Here is a 23376-nt window from a genome sequence, read left to right as displayed (position 1 = left end):
GGGCCACGAGTGTCTCTCGTGGCGGAGCGGGCACACGAAAGGCCGACAAGCGTGACGTCATGAATCGTCGATCGTGAATCTTCCGCAAATGCGTTCTGCATAAATACCACCTGTGAGCTCCTTGTTCCTCCTCACGGGCCTCCGTCATCTCAGCTGCACATTGATGTCGGCACTCCTTACAGTAGTAATGTCAGTCACATTTTTGACGTGCCAATCTTCTGAGCAATCTTCCAAGCAATCTTCCGCTGCATCTTCCGAGGTGTCCTTCCACAGGCTCCAGAAGCTCTATATGCTTCATAAATAGAGAAGACGATACACCGAGGTATTGCCACAGCTATGTTATAATGAACTGAGGCTCGGAAGGTTGCTCGGAAGATCATTCGGAAAATTGAAATCGACGTGCCAAAGGAAAGGCGACCTGCCATTACTTTTGGCAACCATAACTTCCAGTTCATTCGCAGTCGCCATCATTCTCGTAGAACAAGCTCTACAACAGCTCCTTAGCCTGGACGATGCCACCCAGCATGTGGCTCAGAATTTCCGGTCAAGCTTTCTTCAAGCTTTCTTTGAATATTATCTCAGGACTGACTCACGTGTCCATGCCCCCAGGAACGAAGCACAGTATTGGTATTAGCTGCATATCGGTGACCTGTCCGATCCTCCAAATGCACGGACGTGTGCGCAGACGTCGTATGTGTGTCTCAATCGCACAACCTCTCTTCCCCGATCGCGCAGGGCTTCCAATTCAGATAGAGCTCTTTGCGCATCTCATCACGCTATGTCCTTGCACAAATACACATATATTGGCTACATATGCGCATTTCTCTGACGTTGTTTGCAGATCACTGGGTGGGGTTCGTATGTTTCCTCTTTTTGGCTCTTTCGGACTGCGGGGAGCAAACTCTGTAGATGTTGGACGACTACATCTTAGTGCGGTGTAATTGCCGGATCCTATACGCTCTGGTCTTAGCGCCGCCCATGCTTTGCTCCCAAATGGACCCGTGCAACAGACAACTGAGCTCGGATCGTAAGCATTGTCTTGAATAATTATTCCCCCTACTAACGCCTAAAACCACCTTTTGTCCTTCTGACCAATTATTCCTGCACTGAGCTTTGACTATTTGACATCCATCTAAGTATGTTGTTGCATCATTGCCAAATTCGTGGAGCAACAAGGCCATCTCTTTTGATTTTCTGTATTTTGTTTTTGCCGAATATCAATTGTTGCATAACTGAGCTCGATCACGATCGATCGCAATCTGGAGCTCCAGTGTGGTGGTGAAAAGTCATTTAGCCCAGCGCAGCTGCAGCCCACCGATTCTGGTTGAGGTACGCAGTCTGCGCCCCTCATGTTGTTTCCCGCTCACGACGTGCACTTGCTAACTTCGCAGCTTCAAGGACGACGTGAGTCTCGCCTTTTCTAACCTCCCGCAATCGACGCAATATGGGATATAACGGATAATTCATCGGGCTATAGATGATTTCATCATCGGCTGCCATGTCCGGTTCGACCTATGAGGCTGAGAGTGACTCATTCAATTGACACTAATGAGTAATTAAATCCCGTTTTGTCCGCCACCGTTTCCTTACAGGTATCTCATGCAACCTGTGAAGAGGTCTCGGATTCGAAAGGCGTTTAGAATGCAGTTCGGAAACCCGGTTCCAGAATCTATTAATTTGACACTTAGTTCATGGAGATCGACGCATTCTGATTTTCTGTGAAACATGCACACCTCTCATCCAAGCACACCGAAATTCCTTCAGGCATGCCGCGCATTCTCTTTGGCCTTTTGCGTCTTGAAATTCAAATCGGGCGGGAGGTACTCGTTTCTCAGCTTCAAGATCATCATCCGCGAGCACACCACGTAGTTACGCGATGCCCCGGGTCTCAATATACAGAAAAACAAACTGAATGCCATAAACAAGAATTTCTTCTAGAGCTTCGCGTTACACCTCTAGGATAGTCATTATGCGAACGTTGCTTCGATGAATACGATTGACAAGGTGAGTCCCTCTGCACTGTTTATACGAGCTGTCTACATACCAGTACAGGCGTCGCCACTCAGTACTGACAGCGCAGACGCACATCTATTCGGCCGAGTCAAGCGCTATGCGGTCGACATATGCGAAGCGACGCTCAGAATCATACACATCCGTATAGCCGAGGCGAGTAATGGACAGGCGTAGCATGGAAAGCGCGAATCTGCAGGCGGGACGCCGGATTCACGCAGAAGAATGGCCAAGGTAGAAGTCGTCTGCAACTGATAGTACAAGCCTACATCCATAACAGGACAGGTGTAGCCAGACAGCGCACTTCCTGGAGAACAATATGGACCATCCAAGTTTAGATTCGCGTTTGTTACCCAGGGACAGGAAGCTTATGGTACGTATTAGTTGCGTTGCGCAATGCCTGTAGGAAGACAGGGTCTTGAAAGGAACGGTCCCATTGAGGGGACGGTTCGCACCTTATTCTCTTCAAAGGAGGGTGTGTGCTCCTTGGCTCCTTGCCGCAAGGTGGACAGGGCTATCGAAAATGGAATTCGCAGAGATCAATAGGCAGTCATGGCTATATAGCGATCCTTGTGCTTCCTGTTCAAGGTCTCGCATGAAGTAGCGACTCGAGTTAGTCTCGATGACTATGCCGCGATAGTATGGCACGCGACCGAGGCGTGAAATCTATTGAAGGTAACATAGCGACAAATCGACGCGTGGATACCGAGATCCGGAACGAGCCTCGGGAACTGTGGGGTAAGTCCTGGCGCGCGGAGAACAAGACGCGGAAGATGGATGAGGTCAAGACTCGATTTGGTTGCCGTGTACGCGTCAATCTCAGCGCTGACGGGTATACACTGCGGCCTTCTGCGGCGCGGACAAAGGTACCCGGGGCAAGCGACTTGACCCGCGAGGACAAGGCTGACGCAACGGCTCGCTGAGGCCCAATTGACATTGCGCATCAGAACACGATGCATGGCAGCGACGCCGGCTGAAATAATCCCTTGCAGCATGATGCGATGTCTGCTAGCCGCTAGTTCAGGCGGCGCTGCTTCCTAGGTGCATAGCCGCACTCGGCGCGAGCACCGAGTCAGCCGAAGATGGCCTGTTCCGTGTGGCAGGCTCAGGGTTGTCGCCCAGTGCGCTCGCCGCTGAGCGGCGGATGACCGTCATGGATCTAGAGGTGCATCGTCCGCGTTCGCGATATCCATGGCAGACGTGGCAGGCTGGGGGCATTGGAGGGGTGCGGTAGCCTTGCGTTGTGCGAATTGCGGCTGCGCGTGCAGAGCGTGCAGGGCCGTGCATCTGCTTCTGATCGACCTGCAAGGCTTCCTCGCGAGCGAATGGATGCCGAGGTTGGGCGAGCGTTTGTGGTGCGGCTGCGCTGGCAATCCCGCATGCAATGCAGGCTCTCGGTCCTGTTACGAGAGGCAGTGCGAATGATTGACGGATGATGAGCGAGGAGGGGATGGTGCACGGGAAAAAGCAGCGGGAAATGGCTCGCGAGGCGCACAGCTGCCAGAAAAGGACCTCGTTATTCTCACGCAAACACGATGCAACGCGCCGTCCTCCAAGACCGTCCTGCCTGTCCCCCGTCCGCTCTCTCCTCCTCATCTCCAACGTCCTCTGCAGTGCTCGCGACAATGGCAACAAAGCACTCGTCGGACGACCCACTGTCCCAGGTACTCAACCTCCCATCATCAATCACTGCATCGCACTAACCACTTTCGTCCGTCCGGCAGAACACTGAGGGGGAGCAGGTTCGGGGTGAGCCAGCCATTCGTCGGTCTGCAGAGGTCGCGCAGCTGCAAAATAGCAACGGATCTACGCCCCAGGCAGACGCCCAAAATCCACGTTCAAGGGTGCCCAGCTCCGCTGCCAGCGGTCGCGCGAGCGCTGCAAGAGACCGCCCCACCATCGACAATGCCCCCGGCTCAGGGCAGGCCCCTGCGACGCAGGCATCCGAGGCGCAGCTGCCATCCCATGACACGATGCGGAGCCAGCCTTCCACCTCCTTCGCGCCTGTGGCGGCCACACCCAGGAGTACCACGGACGAGTCTCACAAGCCGAAGGACCCAGAGAAGGAGCAGGGTTCGCAAGATACCACACTCAACACGCGCGCCCACTCCGATCGACGTAAGGAACCTAGGTCTGCCTCGGATGGCGCGCATACCGCGTCCAGCAGCACTGAGCATCGCGACGCCACGCGTCCCAAGTCCAAACCGAAGCGATCGCGTCCCAAATTGTTCGCCAGGATAGTCCACATCTTTATACCATGCATTGGGCCCTCGCAGACCAAGCATTTCGAGGAAGAGATGAAAAGGACCTCTACGGCGTCAAAATCTGCCCCAAGCCCGACTGTACTGAAGGAAAAGCAGGCCGCGAAGGAGGCGGAAGAACTCCCGCCGCCTCCGTCTGCACAGCCGGTGCCTCCCCCCTCCACGTCCGAGCAGCCAGCACCTTCGACAGCAGAGGAACCTGTGTCCGAGCCTGAGCATATCCCTGAACCTGAGCATGCCCCCGAACCTGAGCATGTCCCTGAACCTGTCCCTGCCTCCGCGCCATCCGCCCAAGGTCTCCAGCCCATCACGATCCCTGCGCAAGAGGAAGAGCCTGCCGAACCAGTGATAGTCCCGCCCACGCCGACAAGGTCGCTTTTGCCGCCCGACGAGACGAAAGGTGTCACGGCGGGCGCGGTGCAGCCACCTGGTTCTACCGGTGAAGAGACCTTGCATGAGCATGAGCATGCACAGGCACAAGCACGCGAGTCCGGGGACGAGAGTGATGTTTCAACGAGCTTCACGGAGGACGAGGAGATGGACGAGCAGGGCGCGATGGAAGACATTGAGGACGAGGAAGAGCGGCTGATTATGAACGGTGGTGCGGGAATACCTCTAGGACCAGTGAGTATGCAGAAGTTCGCGTGCCGAATTGAAACTTGATTGCATGCGTGTTATTAGGATGGTATCCCGCGACCACTGCTTCCGCCAATCCTGCCCAAGCACGTGGGGCGGAAGTGTCTGGTCCTGGACTTGGATGAGACGTTAGTGCATAGTAGTTTCAAAGTGAGTGTCACTTGTATTCTCAACCTTGACTATGCTGAGCATCCATTTAGTCAATACAGCAGGCAGACTACGTCGTACCTGTGGAGATTGAGTATCACTGGCATAATGTTTATGTGATCAAGCGGCCAGGTGTAGACAACTTCTTGAAGCGGATGGGTGAAATATACGAAGTCGTGGTTTTCACGGCAAGCCTCAGCAAGGTCAGTTTAGCCTTCGTGCATTTGAGACAGCATCAACAACGTTCTGCAGTATGCCGATCCTGTACTAGACAAGCTCGACGTCAATCATGTTGTAACACATCGACTGTTCCGAGAAAGTTGTTACAATCATCGTGGTAACTACGTCAAGGTCAGTATACTTTCTCTCTGGAGCTTCTCCCTCAATTATTCATATCCTACGCAGGACCTCTCACAATTGGGACGCCCGATCTCGGATACAATCATCATCGACAACTCCCCTGCATCGTACATTTTCCACCCCAACAACGCCGTCCCTGTCTCTTCGTGGTTCAACGATCCGCATGACACGGAGCTGACTGACCTGTGTCCGTTCCTCGGGGATCTCGGACAGGTGGATGACATCCGAGGTGTCCTCGATGGAGGTCTGTAGTCCGCGATGCTGGCGTGGGAGCTGTCTGGACAGTGATCCTGTTTCTTTATAACTATCTGTCCCAGGCAGCCAGTCTGCCTATCGTTATTATGTGGCCCATATGATGCAGCACTGCCGCTCCCGGCCGCGTCCACTGCCGGTGCTGCACTGCGGAACTATCGCTCGCTACTGGACATTCCTCCTCCGCCTCTCGCTGTTCGCCGCCTGTTGTCGTCGCTGCGCTAGCATCCCTGCACATAATCCTTGCTCGTCATCCATCGTAAATACACAGTCAATTCAGCCCTCGTATACCCTGCAATCTATCTGTCTAGCCCATTCACCCTCTCTTGGTCGCCTGTGCTCCCAACAGCCTCTTCCACATCCGTTCCGCCGTTCGGCCCCCAATATGGATTCGTCGCAAATCATTGCCCTTGCGTTTTCAGCCGTTTTCCATACGTGTAGCTTTCCTCCTCAGCTCCTCAAGGTCGTTTCCTATTTATGCCAAACACACACTCTTTCAACTCAACGCCGGCCTTCGCGGCGCCGCAACGTCCTCGTTTGCCCATCCATCCTTCGTCCTTACAGTCATCATTTTTAGAGCATCTCCCGCAAGTGTGAGCGCTCGATCCTTCTTTTCTTGGTCACAGTGCCGTCTTCGCTCCTCCATGAGTATGGACTCTCAGGCCGACGTAGTAATAAACTATCCCCGCGAAATCTGTGTGTGGGCGGAGTTTTTTATGCAGTTGTTGTTGCCCTTCGAGTGTTGTTTAATTACTAGTTCTGATTTTGTTTGGCAGACGCGATATACTATACCCTAACGAATCGGGACGAACGCGATGACCATGTCTATACACTGGAGCACGTTTCGCCTGCCGTTTCTCTCTACCATGGTATTCTTTGGGCATTGGGGATCGCTGTACCACCTAACTTACAGATCGATTTGTCTTGCCGGTGGAGAGGACTACTGCAACTCGTATCTTGATATCGCGCGTTTGGCCGCGTGATGAGCGTGTGTGGCTGAGCCGGTCGCGGGCCAGGCGGGGGGCGCCTGTCGGAGAACGAAAGGCTGCCACGCGAGATTTCTTACTAATACATCGTGTCCTGGACGGCGATTGCCCATGTTGGGACACGCCCCGTATCACTCCCAGCAGCCTCAGCAGGCGCAGCAGCCTCAGTCCGCCCCGCCCGCCACCATCAGCCCCTCCGACGCCCATGCTGTTTCCCAGCAGCACCCACCTCCGCCCCAGCCACAGCCCCCGGGCACCTTCCAGACCCTCCGTCTACGCGACGAGCCCCCGCCCGTGACCCACCAAACACCTGTCCGATCTCGCAAGCGCAAGTCGCCATCATCAGCAAATACAGAGCAGCAGCAGTCCATCCAGCCGGGTCCCCCGCCCCAGGGGCCCCCACCACCAGGGATGCATCCCGCTCCACCACCAGGGATGCACCCGCTCGCACCCCCGCACGGCATGGTCCCACCACCCCATCTCGGTGGCCCACCAATGCCTCCGCATGGCTACCAGTATCCGCCGACCGACTACACCACAGGGGGTATGCCCCCGCCCCCACCACATCCACAGGGCCCACCCCCACCTCCACCACAGGAGGGGCAGCCCTCGTCTCCTTCTGCCTCCTCTGGGCGCACCCTCAGCCAGACAAAGCGCGCCGAGCAGAACAGAAAAGCTCAGCGCGCATTTAGGGAGCGGAGAGACCAGTAAGCACGCGTCTTTGATCATCGTCATTCGCGACTGTTCCTCATTCTGTGTTCACAGACACGTCAAGGCGCTCGAATCGCGTTCCCAATTGCTAGATGCAGCGCTCGCGTCTGCGGACGAGGCGAACCGACGATGGGAAGAGTGTCGTACGCTGGTGGACAGTCTCAGGATTGAGATCACGAGTCTCCGCGGGGCGCTAGGCGCGCTTCAAGACGAGAACGCGAAGCTACGTGCAGCGCTGGGCCAGCCGGTTCTCGAGCCAAACGGTGTTGAACCATCCGCGACAATCTCTGCACCCTCTCAGGAGCATACACTTGTAAACAACAACTCTGAACAGAATGGGATACAGGATGGCGGTGGAGGCGAGAATGGAGGCGAGAAGGACTGATAAAATCGTGATGCATGCGGATTCTTGACGCGTTTTTATGGTTTACGCTGGCTCTCTGACTTCTACCTGACCCTTTTTTCGAGCTGCACAATGTCATGTACGTTCGTATGTGTACCAGCCTGACCGTTGTTGTGAATGAAATACATCGATCTCGGGCCGCACCTCCATGTCTCGGAGACCTTCCATAACAGGCAATGTTCCGTGGCCCCAGAGAATCGACGCGGTCACGCGTGCTAAGCGCCACCGGCTTCATCGTTGCCAGCTGTTGCACACGCCCACCATGTCGCAGTCGGAAGAGAGGGGAAAGTCTGCGGGAAAGACGAAGAAGGGTGGGTGGTTCGCTCGCAAGCTGTCGCGCAGATCACAAACTGTTCGCACAGGTCCGTCCACTCTCGTCAAGTACTATCTCGTCGCGTACAACGTCTTCTCTGCGCTGGGATGGTCCTATGTTCTTATCATCACCGTCGCGCATCTCCTCGGGCTCGACGCATCCGTTCCTGCGTCTGCCTCGCCATCACGCATCCCGATCTTGTCAACTCTCGCGTCCTACCTGCCCACACTGTCGCTCCTAAAAAACCCCAGTCCCAAATGGGAAAAACAGGTTCCATCTTTTCTCATTCCTGTGTTGCGTCGCGCAAGCACGACATATGCAGTGGTAGGCCCGCAGACGGCCATCGTGCAGAGCTTTGCGGTACTCGAGGTGCTGCATTCGCTTCTCGGGTGGGTGCGAAGCCCGGTCGGGACGACGATAGCGCAGGTCGCAAGCAGATTCTACCTCGTTTGGGGAATTACAGCTCAGTTTGAACAGGTAAAATCAAGCGCATAATGCACAGCCTTTGTTATTCTTTCTGACGGTATACGGCAGACGCGCAGCCACCCTCTCTACGCCTCGATGGTCTTCTCCTGGTCCGTCGCGGAGGTCGTGCGCTACTCATTCTACGCGTGCTCTCTCTTGGGCTACGAGCCACGCGCGCTCCTATGGGTGCGCTACACGTTCTTCTACGTGCTCTACCTCACCGGCGCGGGCTCCGAGGCTGGACTCATCTACGCGTCGCTCCCCGCGCCGCCGCCATCGATCCCGTTCTTGTCTGCAGAGTGGGCGGGGTGGCTCCTCCCTCTGTCGTGGCCATTTGCGACGGCGCGCTGGGCCGAGGTACTGCATGATGATTTCAGGGTGTTCATGTTCTTGGTTTGGTGGCCTGGTGCGTTGGCGTGTTCTCTCTTGTCGTACGTGGACGGGACGCTGATGGTGGGTGTATGCGTAGGCTTGTACGTGCTGTACGCGTATATGATAAAGCAGCGTCGAAAAGTGCTTGGGAAGGGCCCTGGAGGGACGATAGGCTCGAAGCCCAAATCATTCAAGATCCAATGAAGATCTGGTTATCGTGGCCTGCACATATCACACCAATGGCCAGAAAGTCCGGATATTGGAATCTACGAGCATCCGGACTCTACGGTCTACAGGGCGCTATCATCGAGTCTGCTGTTCTGCCCTCTCGCTTCATGCACAGAGCTTTAGGTCAGCTGTCATGGGCTGCCATGGTATCTTCAGATATCCCTCTACGACCATTATGTGTGCAATAGTTGTATAGATGCAATGTCAGTGATGGTCACAGGTGACCTACCAATTAAAACATGTGACAGATAGTGAGTGACTGACCACGACAATCAGCCACAGCGTGACAATGCACTCAAACTCAAAAGCTTCATCCCGCAGTCCCACCCACCCCCTCACGTTCCTCTTCGCTGTCTCACCTTCGCCAGTCAAGCATAGGTAAGGGAGTGCGCAGAAGATGCACTGCTGGTTCTGTCTTGCGTCATTGGCTGTGATGGGCTGGCGCTGTATGATGAGATCTCGCGCTGGTGATGGTAGCCTGTAGGTACCCAGGAGAGATTGATAGCTCATTGAGAGGACCGGCTGTGGTGGTGGTGATATTTATGCTGATATGGTGGTACGTATCCAGAAGGGATCATTGACAGCTCACTGAATGGCGGTGGAGGAGAGCCAGCTGCGGCGAAGCAGAGCCAGAGCAGTTGCTATGGACGATGGGCGCTTGCCGAGAAAATAAATGTATATACCGTTGTCGTGTAGATGTGGAGTTCATTTAAGGTACGCCAGCGAGCGGGGTACCCGATGAATGTGGTTCGGCGGCAGGCTGCGGTTCCGTTGGTGGGACCGAGCGGTTTCGGGATGTTGTAACACGGTTCAACAATGTCGGTTACATGCAGAGAATCTCTCAATAGTGACACTCAGGTTCTAGTCTCCAATCTGGGCATATGCATTCTGATGTGGTGGAGGAAAATTGGGAGTAAGTTATTAGTCACGTGACTACTGCGAATACTGCACCTTCCATAACGGGCCACGCTGTGCTCCCTCCGCGCGTGATCGGTGGTCAGCGTCAGTATTCAACGCCACAACGGCCGACTGCCACCCAGCACATAGCCCTTGCTCTCACGCTCCTACCCTATCATGGTCTGCAAGAAATGCGAGAGTGTAAGTAGCCTTTTCTTTTGAGAAATGTGGGGTGTGTGAATGTGTGTGTGCTGACGTAGGATGTGTGCAGAAATTGTCAAAGCTCGCGGCGCCGGACCCGTTCACGAAATAGCTCGCAGAGCATCAACAGAGCATCAAGGAGGGCTCGCGCAAGGTCGGGGAGAACAAACTCCTTACGAGGCCGGGCAGTTCTAAAACCAGGTTTCAGGTGCGTATGCCCTCAAACGTTCGTGCTGACTGAGAGACTAATGGTGGTTTGTTGTGCAGCCGTATTAAGGGAAATGTAGAGATTGCAAGTCGACCGTCACGCAGAACAAAGCCAAGTACTGCCATGGTATGTTTTGTTTCCATTGATCTGGATTATCGACTCACGGGATATTGTAGGATGTGCATATAAGCGGGGCGTGTGCGCGATATGTGGCATGAAGGTATTGGACACGACGGGTTACGTGATGTCGTCGAAATGATACAGCGGATGGACTTTTCAGCGTGTTTTAGAACTGCTATCTTGTATGTAATGTACATAACTTATTATTATTCGCTCTGTTGCTGCTGATCATGCATGGTGGGATCAATTATCGGTTTCGCCGCTGTGCGTCGAGGAGTTGACATGTCTCCGCCCATGCCCGCGATAGAACATACATTCAACTATCTGTCGGTTGTCTGCTTTCTGCAGGGCACATGCGATGCGCGATCGCACATCCCTTCAACAGTGTGGTGCATATTAATGCAGTGTTATATTTGACGATGGGATATAAGTACAACTATATATGTAGCATACATGAAGAGCGGAGATGCTGTGAGTTTTTGTATGAATTCGTGGAGTTGAATCCGATAAAAGCGATACGGGAGCAACAGTATCAAAGCGAGATACGCACTGGAGATGCACGAAACTATCCGACTCTTCGCCATGAATCTAAACAGTCCCAATCCGACGGGCCCAACCAGACCGACAGTCACCAAAGCGAGACACGCACATCCAACATCTAAATTTTCACCTTGGCCCTCTGCTCGTAGATCTCAACGTCGATCGTGTTTGTGCTGAGGAAGCGGTAGATGTGAACAAGCTTCGTCTGCCCGTACCGCCTCAGCCGCCCGATCGCCTGTGTCTCGCACGCATCGTAGATCTCTTGCGTCGCGGCCAGCAATGGCGACAGGAACACCGCATGGTTGGCTGACGTCAAATTCGCCCCGCTCGCGCTCTCATCCATGACATTCAGCAGCAGCACGCGTTCCTTGCTGTCCGTCTGGAACTGCTCCAGGTTCTTGCTCTTCTGCGCCGCGGATCCCCGGATCTCGAGGAACTTGACATCGTTCGCGGCGAGCGCCTCTGCGACTTTCTTCATGAGGTCGGGGAACTGCACAAAGACGAGGACCCGCTCTTCCTTGGGTATCTCCCTCCTACAAAGAAAACTCATTAGCAACCGAGCGAAGATCTCGAAATTGCAACTTACTTGATGAGGTGAATGACCCTCTCGAGCTTGAGGCCGTAGTGCTTGCCCTGCCCATCGCGCTGCTCGTCGTCAACGCCCAGAGTATCGCCCTTTACGACATTCAGCACACGAGCAGCGGCCTTGCATGCACCAGATGCGGCATATACGCACTCCTCTCTCTCCGCACACTCTGTCACACACCCGATGCAGCCCATATGGCCACAAGACGAGAGAACCGCAACCTCCTCGATCGGGACCTGATCCCGCCCACACGACGGACACGGCACCACAGGGGCCACATCAACCTGCTTCTGCAAGTCCCGAACGGCGGTGAAGTACCGCAACGACCGCACACGGCCCACGAGCTCCTTCGTCAGACGACGTATCTCATGCGTCTGCTCGCGGTGCTCCCAGATGAGCTGCTTGACCTTCTCCGGCAGGCTGTCATCCTTAGACTTGCCCTTTCCCCGCGCGTCGACCTGCTTGTTCGTGATCGCCCGAAGGGGAGCAGTGACGTTCGCCTGGTCGAGCAACGCCTTCATCTGCTCCGTCGCGTCCTCGTCGCCCACGCCCTCGTTGCGCGTGACACGAATATACTCTCGGAAGAGCGACTCGGTCTCCACTTTGCCGATCGTCTTCTCTTTCTTGAGTGCCTCTGCGATCATCTTTTCGAGCTCGGTCTTGCAGTTGTCGAGCTGCGCGCGCCGCTCGCGGACGATGACCTCGCACGCTTTCATTGCGTTCTCCTTATCTGAAGAGTCGAGCTCGAAGTGTGAGCAGCGCTTGAGGAGGGCTTCTTCGGCGGTGCTGGAGAGACCGATTGAGAATCTTGAAAAATCAGTCTGCAACGACGACGTACCTGCTTTCCCCGAGCGCTTGGGCCACTCGCTTTTCCCGGTCGCTTTCGCTCTTTCTGCTTCGCTTGACGGTCATGTCCAGCGCACGAAGATGGTGCTCGAGTTCTAGGTAGATGGCACGCTCTGCTGCAGGCAGGTCCACCTTCCTGATCTCCTCGCTTGACGGGATCTCGTCGATCTCAGCAATGTTCTACCAAAAAAATTAGAAAAATGTACTACATAAAAACAAAGCACTCACTTGACGGACGAATTGATCCAAGAAAGCTTGCCCGATCTGATGGCGGTGGGCATGCCACTCGAGACTGTGAACCTCGCGGAAAGAGTGAAACTTTTCGACAGCTGCAGTAGTTGTCAATACAAGCTCTCAGATACTAATGGTGAATAAATGCTCACCGGTCTGTTCCCTGCGGCGTTTCTTCACCTGAACTGACTGCCCTTCACCGTCATCATCCACGCCGAGGTGCAAGTTGAGGAAGGCGGATATAGTCTTGAGAGTGCCAAAGTCGTGGATCGGGGGAGTACCGGAGAGAACCCAGTGTCTCTCCGCCGTAATGTTCGTGACCATAGAGTGGATCTTGCCGTCAAGATACGTATACTCATCCACAACCTTCCGGAAGAAGTGAAACATTTCAAGTGGCGGAGCCTGCATCTGCGTCCAGTCCTTCTTCACCGCGGTCGACCCCAACTTCCACGGGTCCTTGACTTCTCTCTTCTTCTTCGCAGGCCTCTTGCCGTCATCCTGAGCCTTGCGCTTCTTGATAGCCTTCTTCGGCTTGCCCTTTGAAGAGGGCGGTTCGTCGATGTCCATAGCATCAGTGTCCGAAGTGGCCGCAGACTTGTTGCTGCCCTTCGTCCCTTTGCCTTCTCCCGCTGTCGACGGCTTGGACAACTTGCTAGAATAGTCATCGTCCGATGTGACCACGTCATCCAAGACCATCTCGCCCTCGGACTGAGTTTCTTCCGCCACAGACTCTTCATAGTCGGAATCGTGCGACTTCTTGGAGCGTTTGACGTAAATCGCCTTCTTCGTGGAGCGTCTGGCCCTTGGATCGTTCTCGTCTTCATCAGGCAGAAAATCGCCGTCAGACTGGGCCTGCTCTTCCTCGTCGTCCGAAATCATGATCGGACGCCTCTGAGGGCCTCGACGACGACGTGGCCTGGCGGGCGCGTCCGAATCGTCCTCTCTGTCTGTCGTCTCAGGCGCAGAGGACGACACGATGCTCATCGCTGAGGGAGACTTGCCACGCTTGGGCAGAGGAGGTATGACAACCTCCATGACCATCCCCGTTCGCGGGCTCTTTGCCTCTGAGCGATCTGACTTTGGCTTCGCTGCAGTTTCTGCGACTTCGGCTGCCTGACGGTAGGTCTTACCCTTAAGACGCTTTGTGGAAACCAGGAAGTTGGCCTCGTCCTCGTCTGGTAAAATGAATTAGCATACAGCAGCAGGATAACAAATATAAATATCAGACCTAGCTTCCTGCCTTCGTTAATTTTTCTCATCACCGCTCGCGCGCCCTCCTCTCTAAGCCGGTCGACCTGTCCACGGAGCGACGCCAGCACGTTCTCCAACCTCGCATTGAAGTATCTGCCTTCTTGAGTAGGTAGACTCCCGGCGCCAGCGAAAATTTCCAGGTTCGCCAGGTACACGTCACTTTTGAACAAGTTGGACGCGACGACGACAATGTCCGCTTCCTGGATATCCTCGACAGTCAAAGAGTTCAGGCTGGAAACGATGGTGATCACGACGACCTTGAACTGCTTTCCGGTGAATTTCTTCACCTCGGAGCCCCACTGTCTGGTCAAATGAGGAGGGACGACTACGAGGGTCGCCTTGACCCGGATCTTGCCCTTCAAATTCTCCATCTTCCTAAACTCCTGCTTGACGCTCTTCGACGTGCAGTCAATGAGACCCAGCGTAATCGCGGTCTTCCCGTACCCGACTTCATCCGCAAGCACACCTCCCCTCACACGAACTGGCCTCTGAGCGCGACCTTCCGCCCTCCACCCAAGCGGCTCCAAAATTGCTTCCGAAATCTCCTCCTCGATGAACGGAGGCGCATCCGGCTTCTCCTGCGCCAGCATCCAGGTGAGCGACCTCAGCTGCTCTGGGCGCAAGTCAATGATAAAGCTAGGTGGCTGGGCGTGTTGCACGTCGCGCCGATTGCTCAAGAGCTTGAACTTCGGGAGGCTGATCTTCGCTGCTGGGAGGAAATCGGTCGTTAGTCGCCACGAGGTCTTGATCTCCCCTGTGCGTCCTGCGGAGGGCAAACGGGACATGGCCCGGTGCATGAGCGAGGTGATATTGACACCGATGCGGACCACCCCGACGCCGTTTTCCTCAAGCTTGAGCTGAGTGACAAACGGTGCGGGGCGGCGCTTCAGCCTACGCTCATACTCCCCAGCCTGCGCCGTATCCTCTATCGCCACGATCTTATTCTTATTCTTCGTCCAGCGTAGATCGGGCGCGGTGGGCGCGCAACGCTCGCAGTTGACATGGTGATGCATCACCTCCGCATCCTGCCAGTCGCCAAAGTGGTCGCCGACGTTGCGGATACGCTCGATGAGCCATGCGAGGGCCTTGAACGTCACTCGTTCGTGTACCTTGTCGACTTCTCGCCAGGCGCCGCGCGGCCACTCTGGGCCTGCCTGGTTAAGGAGTGGGACGCGGCACACGAGGAGGGCATTTGCGCTCGAGCAGGCGTCGTTCGATACGCTGATGTTCAGATGGTCTCCGGGGACAGCGAAGTGGGCTTCGTGGCCGGCCACAGGCTAACTCGAAGCGTAAGTTATGCCTATGATAGAACTCATAATGGTACTGCTTACCACCAGATGCGTCTCAGACGACTCGACCCACTTCTGCGGAATATGGCACTCAATGCTTTGCTCCTCCACGGTATCAGACTGCCTCCACTTCGACTCAAACTTACAAACCAACGGCCGCGTCTCGCCATACTCATAACGCCGCGTGCTGATAGAGATGACGAAGCAGTCATCCGCAGGATCTCCGCACCGCGTCGGGTCGAGCAACAAGAACAGCGGCGGCAAATGGGAATCGCGCTCGTCAGACGTCTTCTTATGCAACGCAGAGTTCGCAGTGCCGCACTTGTCCAGCAACGTATACACACCCGAGATATCCCTGTCAAAGTGTACCGCGTCCTCCCGGGCAACGCTAATCTCAAGCCTCGAATTCACCATCTTATCCTTGAACTCCTCACCCTGCAATCCGAGTTTCTGCTCCCACGACGGAACAGGCTCACTACCAGAAATCGCGATACGCACAGACTTGCTATGCGGCAGCGCAAAGTCCCACCGTCCGTCGAACAGTCCGCCCGTGCAGACCATCCTGCCCACAGGTGCCTCCAGCAGCCTGCGCAGCTCCGAGTTGGCCGGCTCGCTCTCCTCCGGCTTCGCGAACAGGCGCCACTCGGGCTGCTGCGGGTAAAGCAGGAGTTCCAAATAGGCGACGGGCGACCAGTACGTCGCCACCCAGATATCCTGTCGCTTTGGCTCGACGAACCGCAGCTCCTGCTGGGAGACCCCGAGGACGGCCTCGCACCAGCTTGACCAGCGCTTGCTTAGGATGGAGACTCCTGACGCGTCCTTGAGGCTGTCGAGCAGCGCTTGGGAGACGTTAGATAGGGAAAGAGACATGGGGAGCGTCGACTTGAGCTCCTTCGCAAAGGCGGTTGGGGACATCCGTGGGTTTGCCCAGACGTCGACGGGCTCAGGGTTGTGCTCCGGCCTCCCGCCGCACTTGACGCAGGACGAGGAGCCGCAGTCCTTGCAGCGGTTCACCTGGCGGTCAGTTATATCCTTCCTGCCCTCACATTCGCACAGACGCGCGCTCTTGACCGCCTTGTCGAGGAGCGTCGCAAGAGGAACAGCGGCGGTTGATGCCAGGTCCAAGGGCTGGTCCACAAGCTGGTTCTCCCCGGACACCCGATCCTCCACGGGAATATCCTCAGGCTCCTGGTCAATGTCCATTGAGTCGTCCTGAACATCCTCCCTATCGATATCCATTGACATGTCGTTTCGAGACTCGTACGTGCTCATGTCGTTGCCCTCCTTCAGCAGCTTCCTGCCTACGATGAGCGCAGCCATGATGCATGCACCGACGACGGTCGTGGACATCGCATTCCCCGCGAGGTCGGCGAGCTGATCCTCCGTCTCGCGCGTCAGGAGTAGCTCGTCCACGGGCAGACCCTGCATGGAGAGCGCCTCGATGCCGACCATGGGTCCGCCGCGGTTCGTGATGTAGGGTATCATGGAAGGGGTCAGACATGGACAGATGCCAGCTTTACTGGAGCCAATGGTGCGGTCAACGTTCTGCGACAGGTTCCATACTTGCCTATGATGCGTTTCAGTATCAGCAAACGTACACAAGAGCGAGCAGCGCTACTCACGTCTTGTACGACGGGTCAACGCCCTTCTTGGCAGATCGGAGGAGACTGATATCCATAAGGTCCCAAACACGCTCTACTTGCCCGACTCCCCAATCGTTCCACGCAAAGTCTGGAAGCTTGCAGGAACCACCTGAGAAATGATCAGCACGCGCCATTCAGCAATGCCAGACGTGCAAAATGACCTTCATCCCAGCTGGTCAGCGGACGCTTCGAGCCGAGCTCTTCCTCCAACCTGGCGCGTTGGTGGCGGGACTCGCATCGGCCCCAGTCTGTCCGGCCTGTCCGTCGATCGACCGCGTTGTAACTTTCAGAAATGAGCTTTTCGCGTGCCTGATGAATGCGTGGATCGTCCGAGGGGAGCAGGAAAGCATCGAGCGTGGACGACGCGGGCCGCTTGAGCTTGTTGAGAAGTCTCTTCCAGTCACCTGGAAGATCCGAATTTCGCTGGTCCACAGCGAGGAGATACACACGGGTTCGCGTATGAGGTATGTAAAAGTTCTTGGTATCGACTCGCAAGAAGTCGGCACTGTATTCATTCTTCTCAAAGTACTCGACGACGCGCTTCCATGGCGCCGAGCACACGTTCTCCAGGATGACCAGAGGTGGTCGGTGATTCTTCACCCAGGACATCATCCCTCGGAAGGTCCTTCCAGACTCTCCGTTCGCGTCGATACCTTGTTTCTCATTGTTGAGATTGGAATAGTCGACGCAGGAAGTACCCGCGACGAGAATGTCGACGTCTCCAGGTACGGGCGCTAGTGATCCGTATGCTGTCGTACTTCATTGCACACGTTAGATCACTTGTGATCAGACGAGAAATTACTGGAATACGTACGCATACTTGTCCCCAAGCTCGCATACATCATTGAACAGCAGGGGAGGCTGAAAGTTCCGCTCGATGTATGCCTGCTTGAAAGGCTCGATTTCGCACGAAAAGACGTGTTCGAACTCGAGATTCACGTCATAATGCTCGAGTATGGATCTGCGAATAAGGTCGAGCGCGAGAAGTGGAGATTCAGTGCCGGAACACATAGTAGCGACGCGCATCTTGCGGCCTTGCAGGTGCTGCGCCACTGCCTTGATCTGGGGAGCGCGTGCAACCAGGTCAGAGAAAATAGCTGGTATTTTATGAATCGGAGGCAGCTCAGACGCGTCTGGAGCTGAGCCCTTGCTCATTCCAGCGAAGGGTTTCTCAACTACTTCCTCAGAGTCAGAGGCCTCCGAGTCACCGCTGGCTGCGTCTGTTTCAGGTTCAGGCTTTGTAACACCCTTGAAGAATGAGGTGATGTGCTTTTGGCCCCGCACGGGAGCAGACTTCTTTGCTCGCGCCATGTCAAAGTAAGCAGGGGGGAGGGGGAGAGATGAGGAGAAAGCATGTTGAATGGGGACACACGCGTCGTGCGTGCGCCGTGTGCTCCATTATGAAGCGTCACAGTCGCGATCAGTCATGACGTGACATGCCCGTGACTAAACGTGTATGCGGCGATCCTCCCGGTTCGATTCAACCAGGGATATCTAACTTTGCAAGTTTCCAACTCTCGGACTCTGTCCTCGCAGCTTTGGGTTCTCCGAACGGACTGAAGTAAACGTGCATGTTCTTCGTGTTCGGAGCAGTGCATAATTCCTCATCTAGAAAATTTACTTGCATATACTACAGAAACAGCTGTGAAATCACTATAATGTGGACGGTGGCAGGAAATGTCCGACGGCTACGCCTGCCAAATCGGGAACTGTGGCCACGCAGTTCCTGGCTACGGCGACTCGCACTTGGCACTCTGCTGCGGACTTATTTGGATGAGGACGATGAGACACTCGCCCCTGTCCATTATTCCTCACCTGCTCGGTCCGGGAGCGTTATCAGGGATAGCACTATTGCAGTCGCAAAGAAGTTTCTTTTCGATTCAAAGTCCGCTTGTTGTGTAAATCATGCTATTGTTCGCCTAAATAAGCCAAAGCCACGGGATTTCCTTTGAACTCTTACGATATGTTTGGTTCAATATTTGGTGCGATTTGCAGAACCTCCGCCTTCGCCTCTTTCGTCCCAACCACATCGTCAGATTCCCCGTCACGGTGGGTTCCGGCCAAACGACCTGCCTGGTTGCTTCAAATGCACCTTAGCCTTGCGAATCGACGGCATCAAGATCATCTAGCATGCATCATGTGCTTTTGCTGAACGAGCTTTTGTTGCAACTTCTCCAAGTTCTCTGCGAAGACGATCTACGCGCTCTCGCAGTGCTTGCTAGAACATGTCTGTCCTTCTCCCAGCCCGCGCTCGAAATACTCTGGGAGTCTCTAGATAATCCGTCACCCGTCGTCCAGCTTTTTCCAGATGATTCCTGGACGGTTGCATACCATCTGTACAGCAGGAAACGGTGCCTAGTACGTGCAGTCCGATATCTCGCTCTTTCTCGGCGACTGCTGCACAGCAGAAATTCACAAGGCTTCTCCATCCTGTAGATTGGATCAGGCCGCTCAAATATCTACCACTCATCAAACGTCTTGGCTTGGAGAACGACAGTCGTTGGGCGTATAGATCATCTAAAGTGTCATTCCAAGCACTTCAATATCTGTCCATATTTCGCCCAGTACTTGCGATACTTCCTAACCTTCGCGTGCTCAATCTAACATCCCATGTGGCCACGTCGAATCTGCCAAAATACCTCCAGTATTCTTGGGCCTTTCTCGGGTCTGAGCTGCGCAGTTTTACCTTCGACGGCGAAACGTTTGACATTGAGAAGCAGAAGTCACTCGCGCGACTCCTGTATGCGTTGGAATATACCTGTCCTTTGCTTGAAGAAGTCTGTTTGTCATGTCGTCTCGCATGCGGCCGAATCGTCTCGGACGCCTCCTCCTCTCTCGTAAGCAGACTACAGAATCTACGGGTGCTAGAGTGCGTTGGCATACCTCTCAATGCTCTGGCGGAGTCCAGCCTCGGAAGAAATACGACATTATACCATCTCCATGTTTCCCTCCTTCGACAAGGTGCTCAATGGCATTCCCGACACGTATGGGATTCATCTTGGTTTCAGTCTATAGAGACCCTTGAAATCCAGACTGATGACATACGGTCGTACGTCTCTTTTGCCAATAGCGTGTCCCTATCAAGAGTACACTCCTTCATCCTGGAAATTGGTATACCGTTCACACAAGACCTCATGCAACGGCTGTTCAGCTCTATCCGTAGACAGTTCTCAGATTCGCCACTTTCCACGTTCAGAATCAGCTGTGACATCCCCCTTGAGACTACGGACGATCCGATAGTGCTTCTGTGCCCTCAGCATTTACAGGAATTGCTGATCTTCCGTCACCTGGAGAAAGTCGACATTAGCGGCCCTTGGTCTATCCAGACCAACGATAACATCCTTCGACAGATGGCTTTTGCGTGGCCTAATCTGCGAAGGCTTTGTCTGTATCACGAGTGTTACATCTCCCAAGATCAAGAGTTCAGTTCCAACGCCACACTCCAGGGGCTAATGGGTTTCGCTCAGAACTGTTTGCAATTGCATTCGCTATACATTGAGCTGCACGCGGATGGCTCAATGCTCCCCGAGATTGCATTGCCACGACCGTCCCGATGTCCTCTGCAGGACCTTGAGGTGTGCTGTTCGACGACATCCTCCAAAACAGAAGTTGCTGCCTTTTTATCGTATCTCTTCCCGTCTTTGACAAAGATCGAAGCCTCATTCAATGCCGATTACGAGATTGAAGACCGTCAGTGGATGAAGGACTGGTCGGATGTAGACAGGGCTGTGCACGCCATGAATTACCCGAACGATACAGCTGCTGCAACTGTTCAACATACAGCACGCATGGACGAGGAGATGTAGCGTCCATCAGGTGCTATATATACTCGCAACGTTCTCAAACGATCATTGCCCTTCAATACCGCAGTGACTTCTCAAAACCCAACATATCACGAGCGTTCCGCCTCATAATGGCCATTCAACTGGCCTGGGAGAATCAGGTGCGCGCATAAGCTACATTGCACAACCCATCGTCCTTGACCGATTCCAGATGCATACAGCGCTATATATAAATCATGATGTACGGGATTGGACCAAGACCTGTTCTATTATGCATGGCTGTCTTCTTATCATGATCAAAATATGCTAGGATAAACCTCATTCAGCGGTTATTGATGCTCGGGGCGAACCCAACTCGGCTTCCTGGGTAGTCGTAGATCGAGTACCCTGAGGGTTGTGAACATCTTGGTGTATAAAACAAATGCGCAGAGGCTACTCACAGGACTTTAGGAATTCGTCACCTATCATGCACGCGAAGAGGTCACGTCATCATCAAATTTCAAGAGGATGCGTTTGTGCGAGCTCACCAATGATAGCCAAGTTTGCCGGAAAGCCCTTCCCAAGTGACAGGATGCCTCCGACACAGTCTCTGCCGCAAATGTCTATCCGTCAGCAAGCAACGATCAGACAGCACATGCAAGAACACGAAGGATTCATACGATACGTACGGGGAATCTTCCGCGGTGCGTCCGAGATTAAAGTCGACCATGTCCATCCGGTAGGGCTGTCCGTTGAAGGAAAGACCGACGGCCAGTGGGGCCGAACATGGGAAGGTATAGAAACCTACCGTCAGATGGCTTAATCAGTGGACTCGGACGGGATGAAGAAGGAGGATGACTGACCGGCGCCGTATTGCATGGCAGGTTGTGAGCCAGGGATCTGTGTTGACAGCATGATTCAAAGTGCAACAACCAATTGGGCAGCTTAAGATGGTTTACCAGCGCATAGAAGCTCTTCGCAACCTTGTCCGGTAAATAGATGAGCGTCGTTCCTGTGTCGATAGCCTGGATGAGAGGTGTGCTCAGTTACAGAGTTTTCTGCAGGAAAATGGGACGTACTGCGGTCAGATTAGCAGGCACAGAATGGGAAGCATCGGAGGAGAGGCCGTCAAGCAGAATCGACCAGTACGTCTGTTTCTTGCTGTTAAGCTGCTGTATACAGAAGGCCATGAAGAAGCTAACCCGTGAAATGACTGAATTCCAGATGATAGGACCTATCGCTTTCGTAGTGTCGAAGCATCCGAAACAAACCTGCACGACGGCATTCAGTTCACTTCTCGGAAGAAAATACCAGAAACCTTACCTCCGATCCGGACGTCTGCTCACGTTCCAAATGCACCGAGAACGCACCGGCTGCGAGTTGTTTCGAGAGCATGAGATTCTCGAAGAACGTGGGCTGCTTCGATCGTGCGATGCTTCCGAATGCCAGGCCGAGCAGCCCATCGGATGGTTGATCATAGAAGTCTGCCGATTGGCTGCGCACGGCACCGAAGGCCTGCTGGGCAACTGAGAGTCCGCCCACAGTGACGATGTCTTGGGCTATCGTTCCAGAGACGTGACCAGTGCCCTGTTCGCATTCGAGAAGGACGAATCAGCATCACAAACGGCGAATGAGGAGCAATAGCACGCGCGTAAGTGACAGAGAACTTCTGCCCCAGGTTCCTGTATGACGAGCTGTGTTCACGTTGGAAGGAGTTTCCCGCGCATTCTTGACAGTCTACAGGCACCCAGAGGTCTGCCGAGCCCGTATCGATATCGACCGTCAGCTCCTGCTGCTGGGAGCCAAATCCCAACGGGCCATAATATAGAATGTCCAACCCTCCCTCGGCGTCGTCCGTCAACCCGAGCTGCGCCGTCCCGGGCACGGTCACCAGACCTGCGGAGGTCTTCTCCGAGGCAGCCCAGCCGACCCAGGGCTGCTGCTCTGCCGACACGGGCAGCTTGCTCGAGTTGTGCGCTGCTGTGGCGTTGTATGTGGTGGCATTGTTCGCGGTGGAGTTGAGGAGGCCGATGAAGGGACGAGTGAAGGGCTGATAGCCTTTCTCGGGGTGCGTGTCCGGGTTGAGGCCGATGCCGGAGAGGAACTGAGCGGCTTGGGAGTACTTGGCGAGGACGGCCTTGAGTTCATCGGCCTTATTATGGTGTGAATGAGGGCGATGATTGTGGTAGATCACCGTGGGGCACGTACCGCGTACGTAGGGTCAAAGACGCGGTCGGTGTCGCCCGGGTTTGGAGGCGGCTGACCTGAGGAACGTCTGATCTTGGCAATGAAGCTCTTCTTTCCAGACTTGTCGGCGCTGAGTGGGGACGTCCAAGCGCCGAGAGCGAGGAAGAGAAGAGCGAATACGGAACGCATGCCAGTGCGGAGAAAAAGGGTCGACTCGTCAACCAGGTGCACCGGGCACTGATTTCACGGAGCAACTGAAGAGAAGGAGATGGTGGTGTTTCTACAGACGTCCGACAGCTCATGTTGCCTTGGCCAGGCCCTGCAGGCTGACTGCCTGCGGACCGTCAGCCACACCTGTCACCAACAGACCAGCCACCCCCAGGATCGATCAGGATCGTCCGGATCTGGACGCCCAATCTGATCGGACATACCGGATCTGTTTATCGGGCTTCCTCCACCACGTCCGCCAGCC

The 23376-nt window shown here is 54.7% G+C and overlaps 10 protein-coding genes across 10 annotated transcripts; 7 read left to right on the top strand and 3 right to left on the bottom strand.

Annotated features, from left to right (window-relative positions):
- Positions 1 to 2981: 2981 nt before the first annotated feature.
- Positions 2982 to 3705, bottom strand: LAESUDRAFT_347141 (uncharacterized protein). Its single transcript, XM_040902111.1, has one exon. It carries the CDS (start codon positions 3604 to 3606, stop codon positions 3031 to 3033), a length of 576 nt encoding a protein of 191 aa, XP_040768484.1. The 5' UTR covers positions 3607 to 3705; the 3' UTR covers positions 2982 to 3030.
- A 1121-nt stretch (positions 3706 to 4826) lies between these two features.
- Positions 4827 to 5666, top strand: LAESUDRAFT_643670 (NLI interacting factor; the record flags this gene model as incomplete). The annotated part of the gene is made up of 5 exons (XM_040903800.1): positions 4827 to 4895; positions 4953 to 5057; positions 5108 to 5257; positions 5307 to 5405; positions 5460 to 5666. The coding sequence occupies 5 exons, from the start codon at positions 4827 to 4829 to the stop codon at positions 5664 to 5666; spliced, it is 630 nt and encodes a 209-aa protein (XP_040768483.1).
- On the top strand, positions 5549 to 6595 carry LAESUDRAFT_347223 (uncharacterized protein). The gene is made up of 3 exons (XM_040902113.1): positions 5549 to 5658; positions 5736 to 6259; positions 6443 to 6595. Exon 2 carries the CDS (start codon positions 5767 to 5769, stop codon positions 6241 to 6243), a length of 477 nt encoding a protein of 158 aa, XP_040768482.1. The 5' UTR covers positions 5549 to 5658; positions 5736 to 5766; the 3' UTR covers positions 6244 to 6259; positions 6443 to 6595.
- A 168-nt stretch (positions 6596 to 6763) lies between these two features.
- Positions 6764 to 7748, top strand: LAESUDRAFT_711203 (uncharacterized protein; the record flags this gene model as incomplete). The annotated part of the gene is made up of 2 exons (XM_040906816.1): positions 6764 to 7359; positions 7418 to 7748. 2 exons carry the CDS (start codon positions 6764 to 6766, stop codon positions 7746 to 7748), a joined length of 927 nt encoding a protein of 308 aa, XP_040768481.1.
- A 239-nt stretch (positions 7749 to 7987) lies between these two features.
- On the top strand, positions 7988 to 9390 carry LAESUDRAFT_693058 (PTPLA-domain-containing protein). Its single transcript, XM_040906152.1, has 4 exons — positions 7988 to 8077; positions 8129 to 8556; positions 8614 to 8950; positions 9014 to 9390. Exons 1-4 carry the CDS (start codon positions 8029 to 8031, stop codon positions 9118 to 9120), a joined length of 921 nt encoding a protein of 306 aa, XP_040768480.1. The 5' UTR covers positions 7988 to 8028; the 3' UTR covers positions 9121 to 9390.
- An 828-nt stretch (positions 9391 to 10218) lies between these two features.
- Positions 10219 to 10709, top strand: LAESUDRAFT_734532 (uncharacterized protein; the record flags this gene model as incomplete). Its single annotated transcript, XM_040910521.1, has 5 exons — positions 10219 to 10242; positions 10313 to 10341; positions 10375 to 10454; positions 10520 to 10576; positions 10627 to 10709. 5 exons carry the CDS (start codon positions 10219 to 10221, stop codon positions 10707 to 10709), a joined length of 273 nt encoding a protein of 90 aa, XP_040768479.1.
- A 519-nt stretch (positions 10710 to 11228) lies between these two features.
- On the bottom strand, positions 11229 to 18294 carry LAESUDRAFT_693053 (uncharacterized protein; the record flags this gene model as incomplete). Its single annotated transcript, XM_040906151.1, has 10 exons — positions 17771 to 18294; positions 17118 to 17713; positions 16936 to 17065; positions 15356 to 16880; positions 14002 to 15301; positions 12926 to 13948; positions 12771 to 12895; positions 12535 to 12722; positions 11697 to 12482; positions 11229 to 11283 (listed from the first exon to the last, which is right to left on the bottom strand). The coding sequence occupies exons 1-10, from the start codon at positions 18265 to 18267 to the stop codon at positions 11229 to 11231; spliced, it is 6225 nt and encodes a 2074-aa protein (XP_040768478.1). The 5' UTR covers positions 18268 to 18294.
- A 681-nt stretch (positions 18295 to 18975) lies between these two features.
- Positions 18976 to 19443, top strand: LAESUDRAFT_347041 (uncharacterized protein). The gene has a single exon (XM_040902110.1). The coding sequence runs from the start codon at positions 19087 to 19089 to the stop codon at positions 19390 to 19392; it is 306 nt and encodes a 101-aa protein (XP_040768477.1). The 5' UTR covers positions 18976 to 19086; the 3' UTR covers positions 19393 to 19443.
- Positions 19444 to 20026: 583 nt separating this feature from the next.
- Positions 20027 to 21019, top strand: LAESUDRAFT_809652 (uncharacterized protein). The gene is made up of 2 exons (XM_040914155.1): positions 20027 to 20899; positions 20950 to 21019. The coding sequence occupies exon 1, from the start codon at positions 20091 to 20093 to the stop codon at positions 20760 to 20762; it is 672 nt and encodes a 223-aa protein (XP_040768476.1). The 5' UTR covers positions 20027 to 20090; the 3' UTR covers positions 20763 to 20899; positions 20950 to 21019.
- LAESUDRAFT_741162 (acid protease) lies at positions 20970 to 23283 on the bottom strand. Its single transcript, XM_040911128.1, has 11 exons — positions 22926 to 23283; positions 22369 to 22869; positions 22041 to 22304; positions 21920 to 21988; positions 21797 to 21868; positions 21677 to 21742; positions 21581 to 21617; positions 21407 to 21521; positions 21266 to 21327; positions 21179 to 21199; positions 20970 to 21125 (listed from the first exon to the last, which is right to left on the bottom strand). The coding sequence occupies exons 1-11, from the start codon at positions 23091 to 23093 to the stop codon at positions 21061 to 21063; spliced, it is 1440 nt and encodes a 479-aa protein (XP_040768475.1). The 5' UTR covers positions 23094 to 23283; the 3' UTR covers positions 20970 to 21060.
- Positions 23284 to 23376: the final 93 nt, after the last annotated feature.

This window comes from Laetiporus sulphureus, assembly GCF_001632365.1.
Source record: "Laetiporus sulphureus 93-53 unplaced genomic scaffold LAESUscaffold_4, whole genome shotgun sequence".
In the NCBI taxonomy this organism is placed as follows: domain Eukaryota; kingdom Fungi; phylum Basidiomycota; class Agaricomycetes; order Polyporales; family Laetiporaceae; genus Laetiporus; species Laetiporus sulphureus.
Note: the sequence above shows the minus strand (reverse complement) of the source record. Positions and strands in the feature narration are given on the sequence as shown.

Coding starts and splice junctions, on each gene's coding strand:
- LAESUDRAFT_693058 (XM_040906152.1), top strand. CDS start 8,029: ATGTCGCAGTCGGAAGAGAGGGGAAAGTCTGCGGGAAAGACGAAGAAG. Junction 8,078..8,128: donor TGCGGGAAAGACGAAGAAGG/GTGGGTGGTTCG, acceptor CTGTTCGCACAG/GTCCGTCCACTCTCGTCAAG. Junction 8,557..8,613: donor TTACAGCTCAGTTTGAACAG/GTAAAATCAAGC, acceptor GGTATACGGCAG/ACGCGCAGCCACCCTCTCTA.
- LAESUDRAFT_741162 (XM_040911128.1), bottom strand. CDS start 23,093: ATGCGTTCCGTATTCGCTCTTCTCTTCCTCGCTCTCGGCGCTTGGACG. Junction 21,869..21,919: donor GGAATTCAGTCATTTCACGG/GTTAGCTTCTTC, acceptor AGCAAGAAACAG/ACGTACTGGTCGATTCTGCT. Junction 21,522..21,580: donor TGCCATGCAATACGGCGCCG/GTCAGTCATCCT, acceptor ATCTGACGGTAG/GTTTCTATACCTTCCCATGT.
- LAESUDRAFT_347223 (XM_040902113.1), top strand. CDS start 5,767: ATGATGCAGCACTGCCGCTCCCGGCCGCGTCCACTGCCGGTGCTGCAC.
- LAESUDRAFT_809652 (XM_040914155.1), top strand. CDS start 20,091: ATGCAACGGCTGTTCAGCTCTATCCGTAGACAGTTCTCAGATTCGCCA.
- LAESUDRAFT_347141 (XM_040902111.1), bottom strand. CDS start 3,606: ATGAGGAGGAGAGAGCGGACGGGGGACAGGCAGGACGGTCTTGGAGGA.
- LAESUDRAFT_347041 (XM_040902110.1), top strand. CDS start 19,087: ATGCATCATGTGCTTTTGCTGAACGAGCTTTTGTTGCAACTTCTCCAA.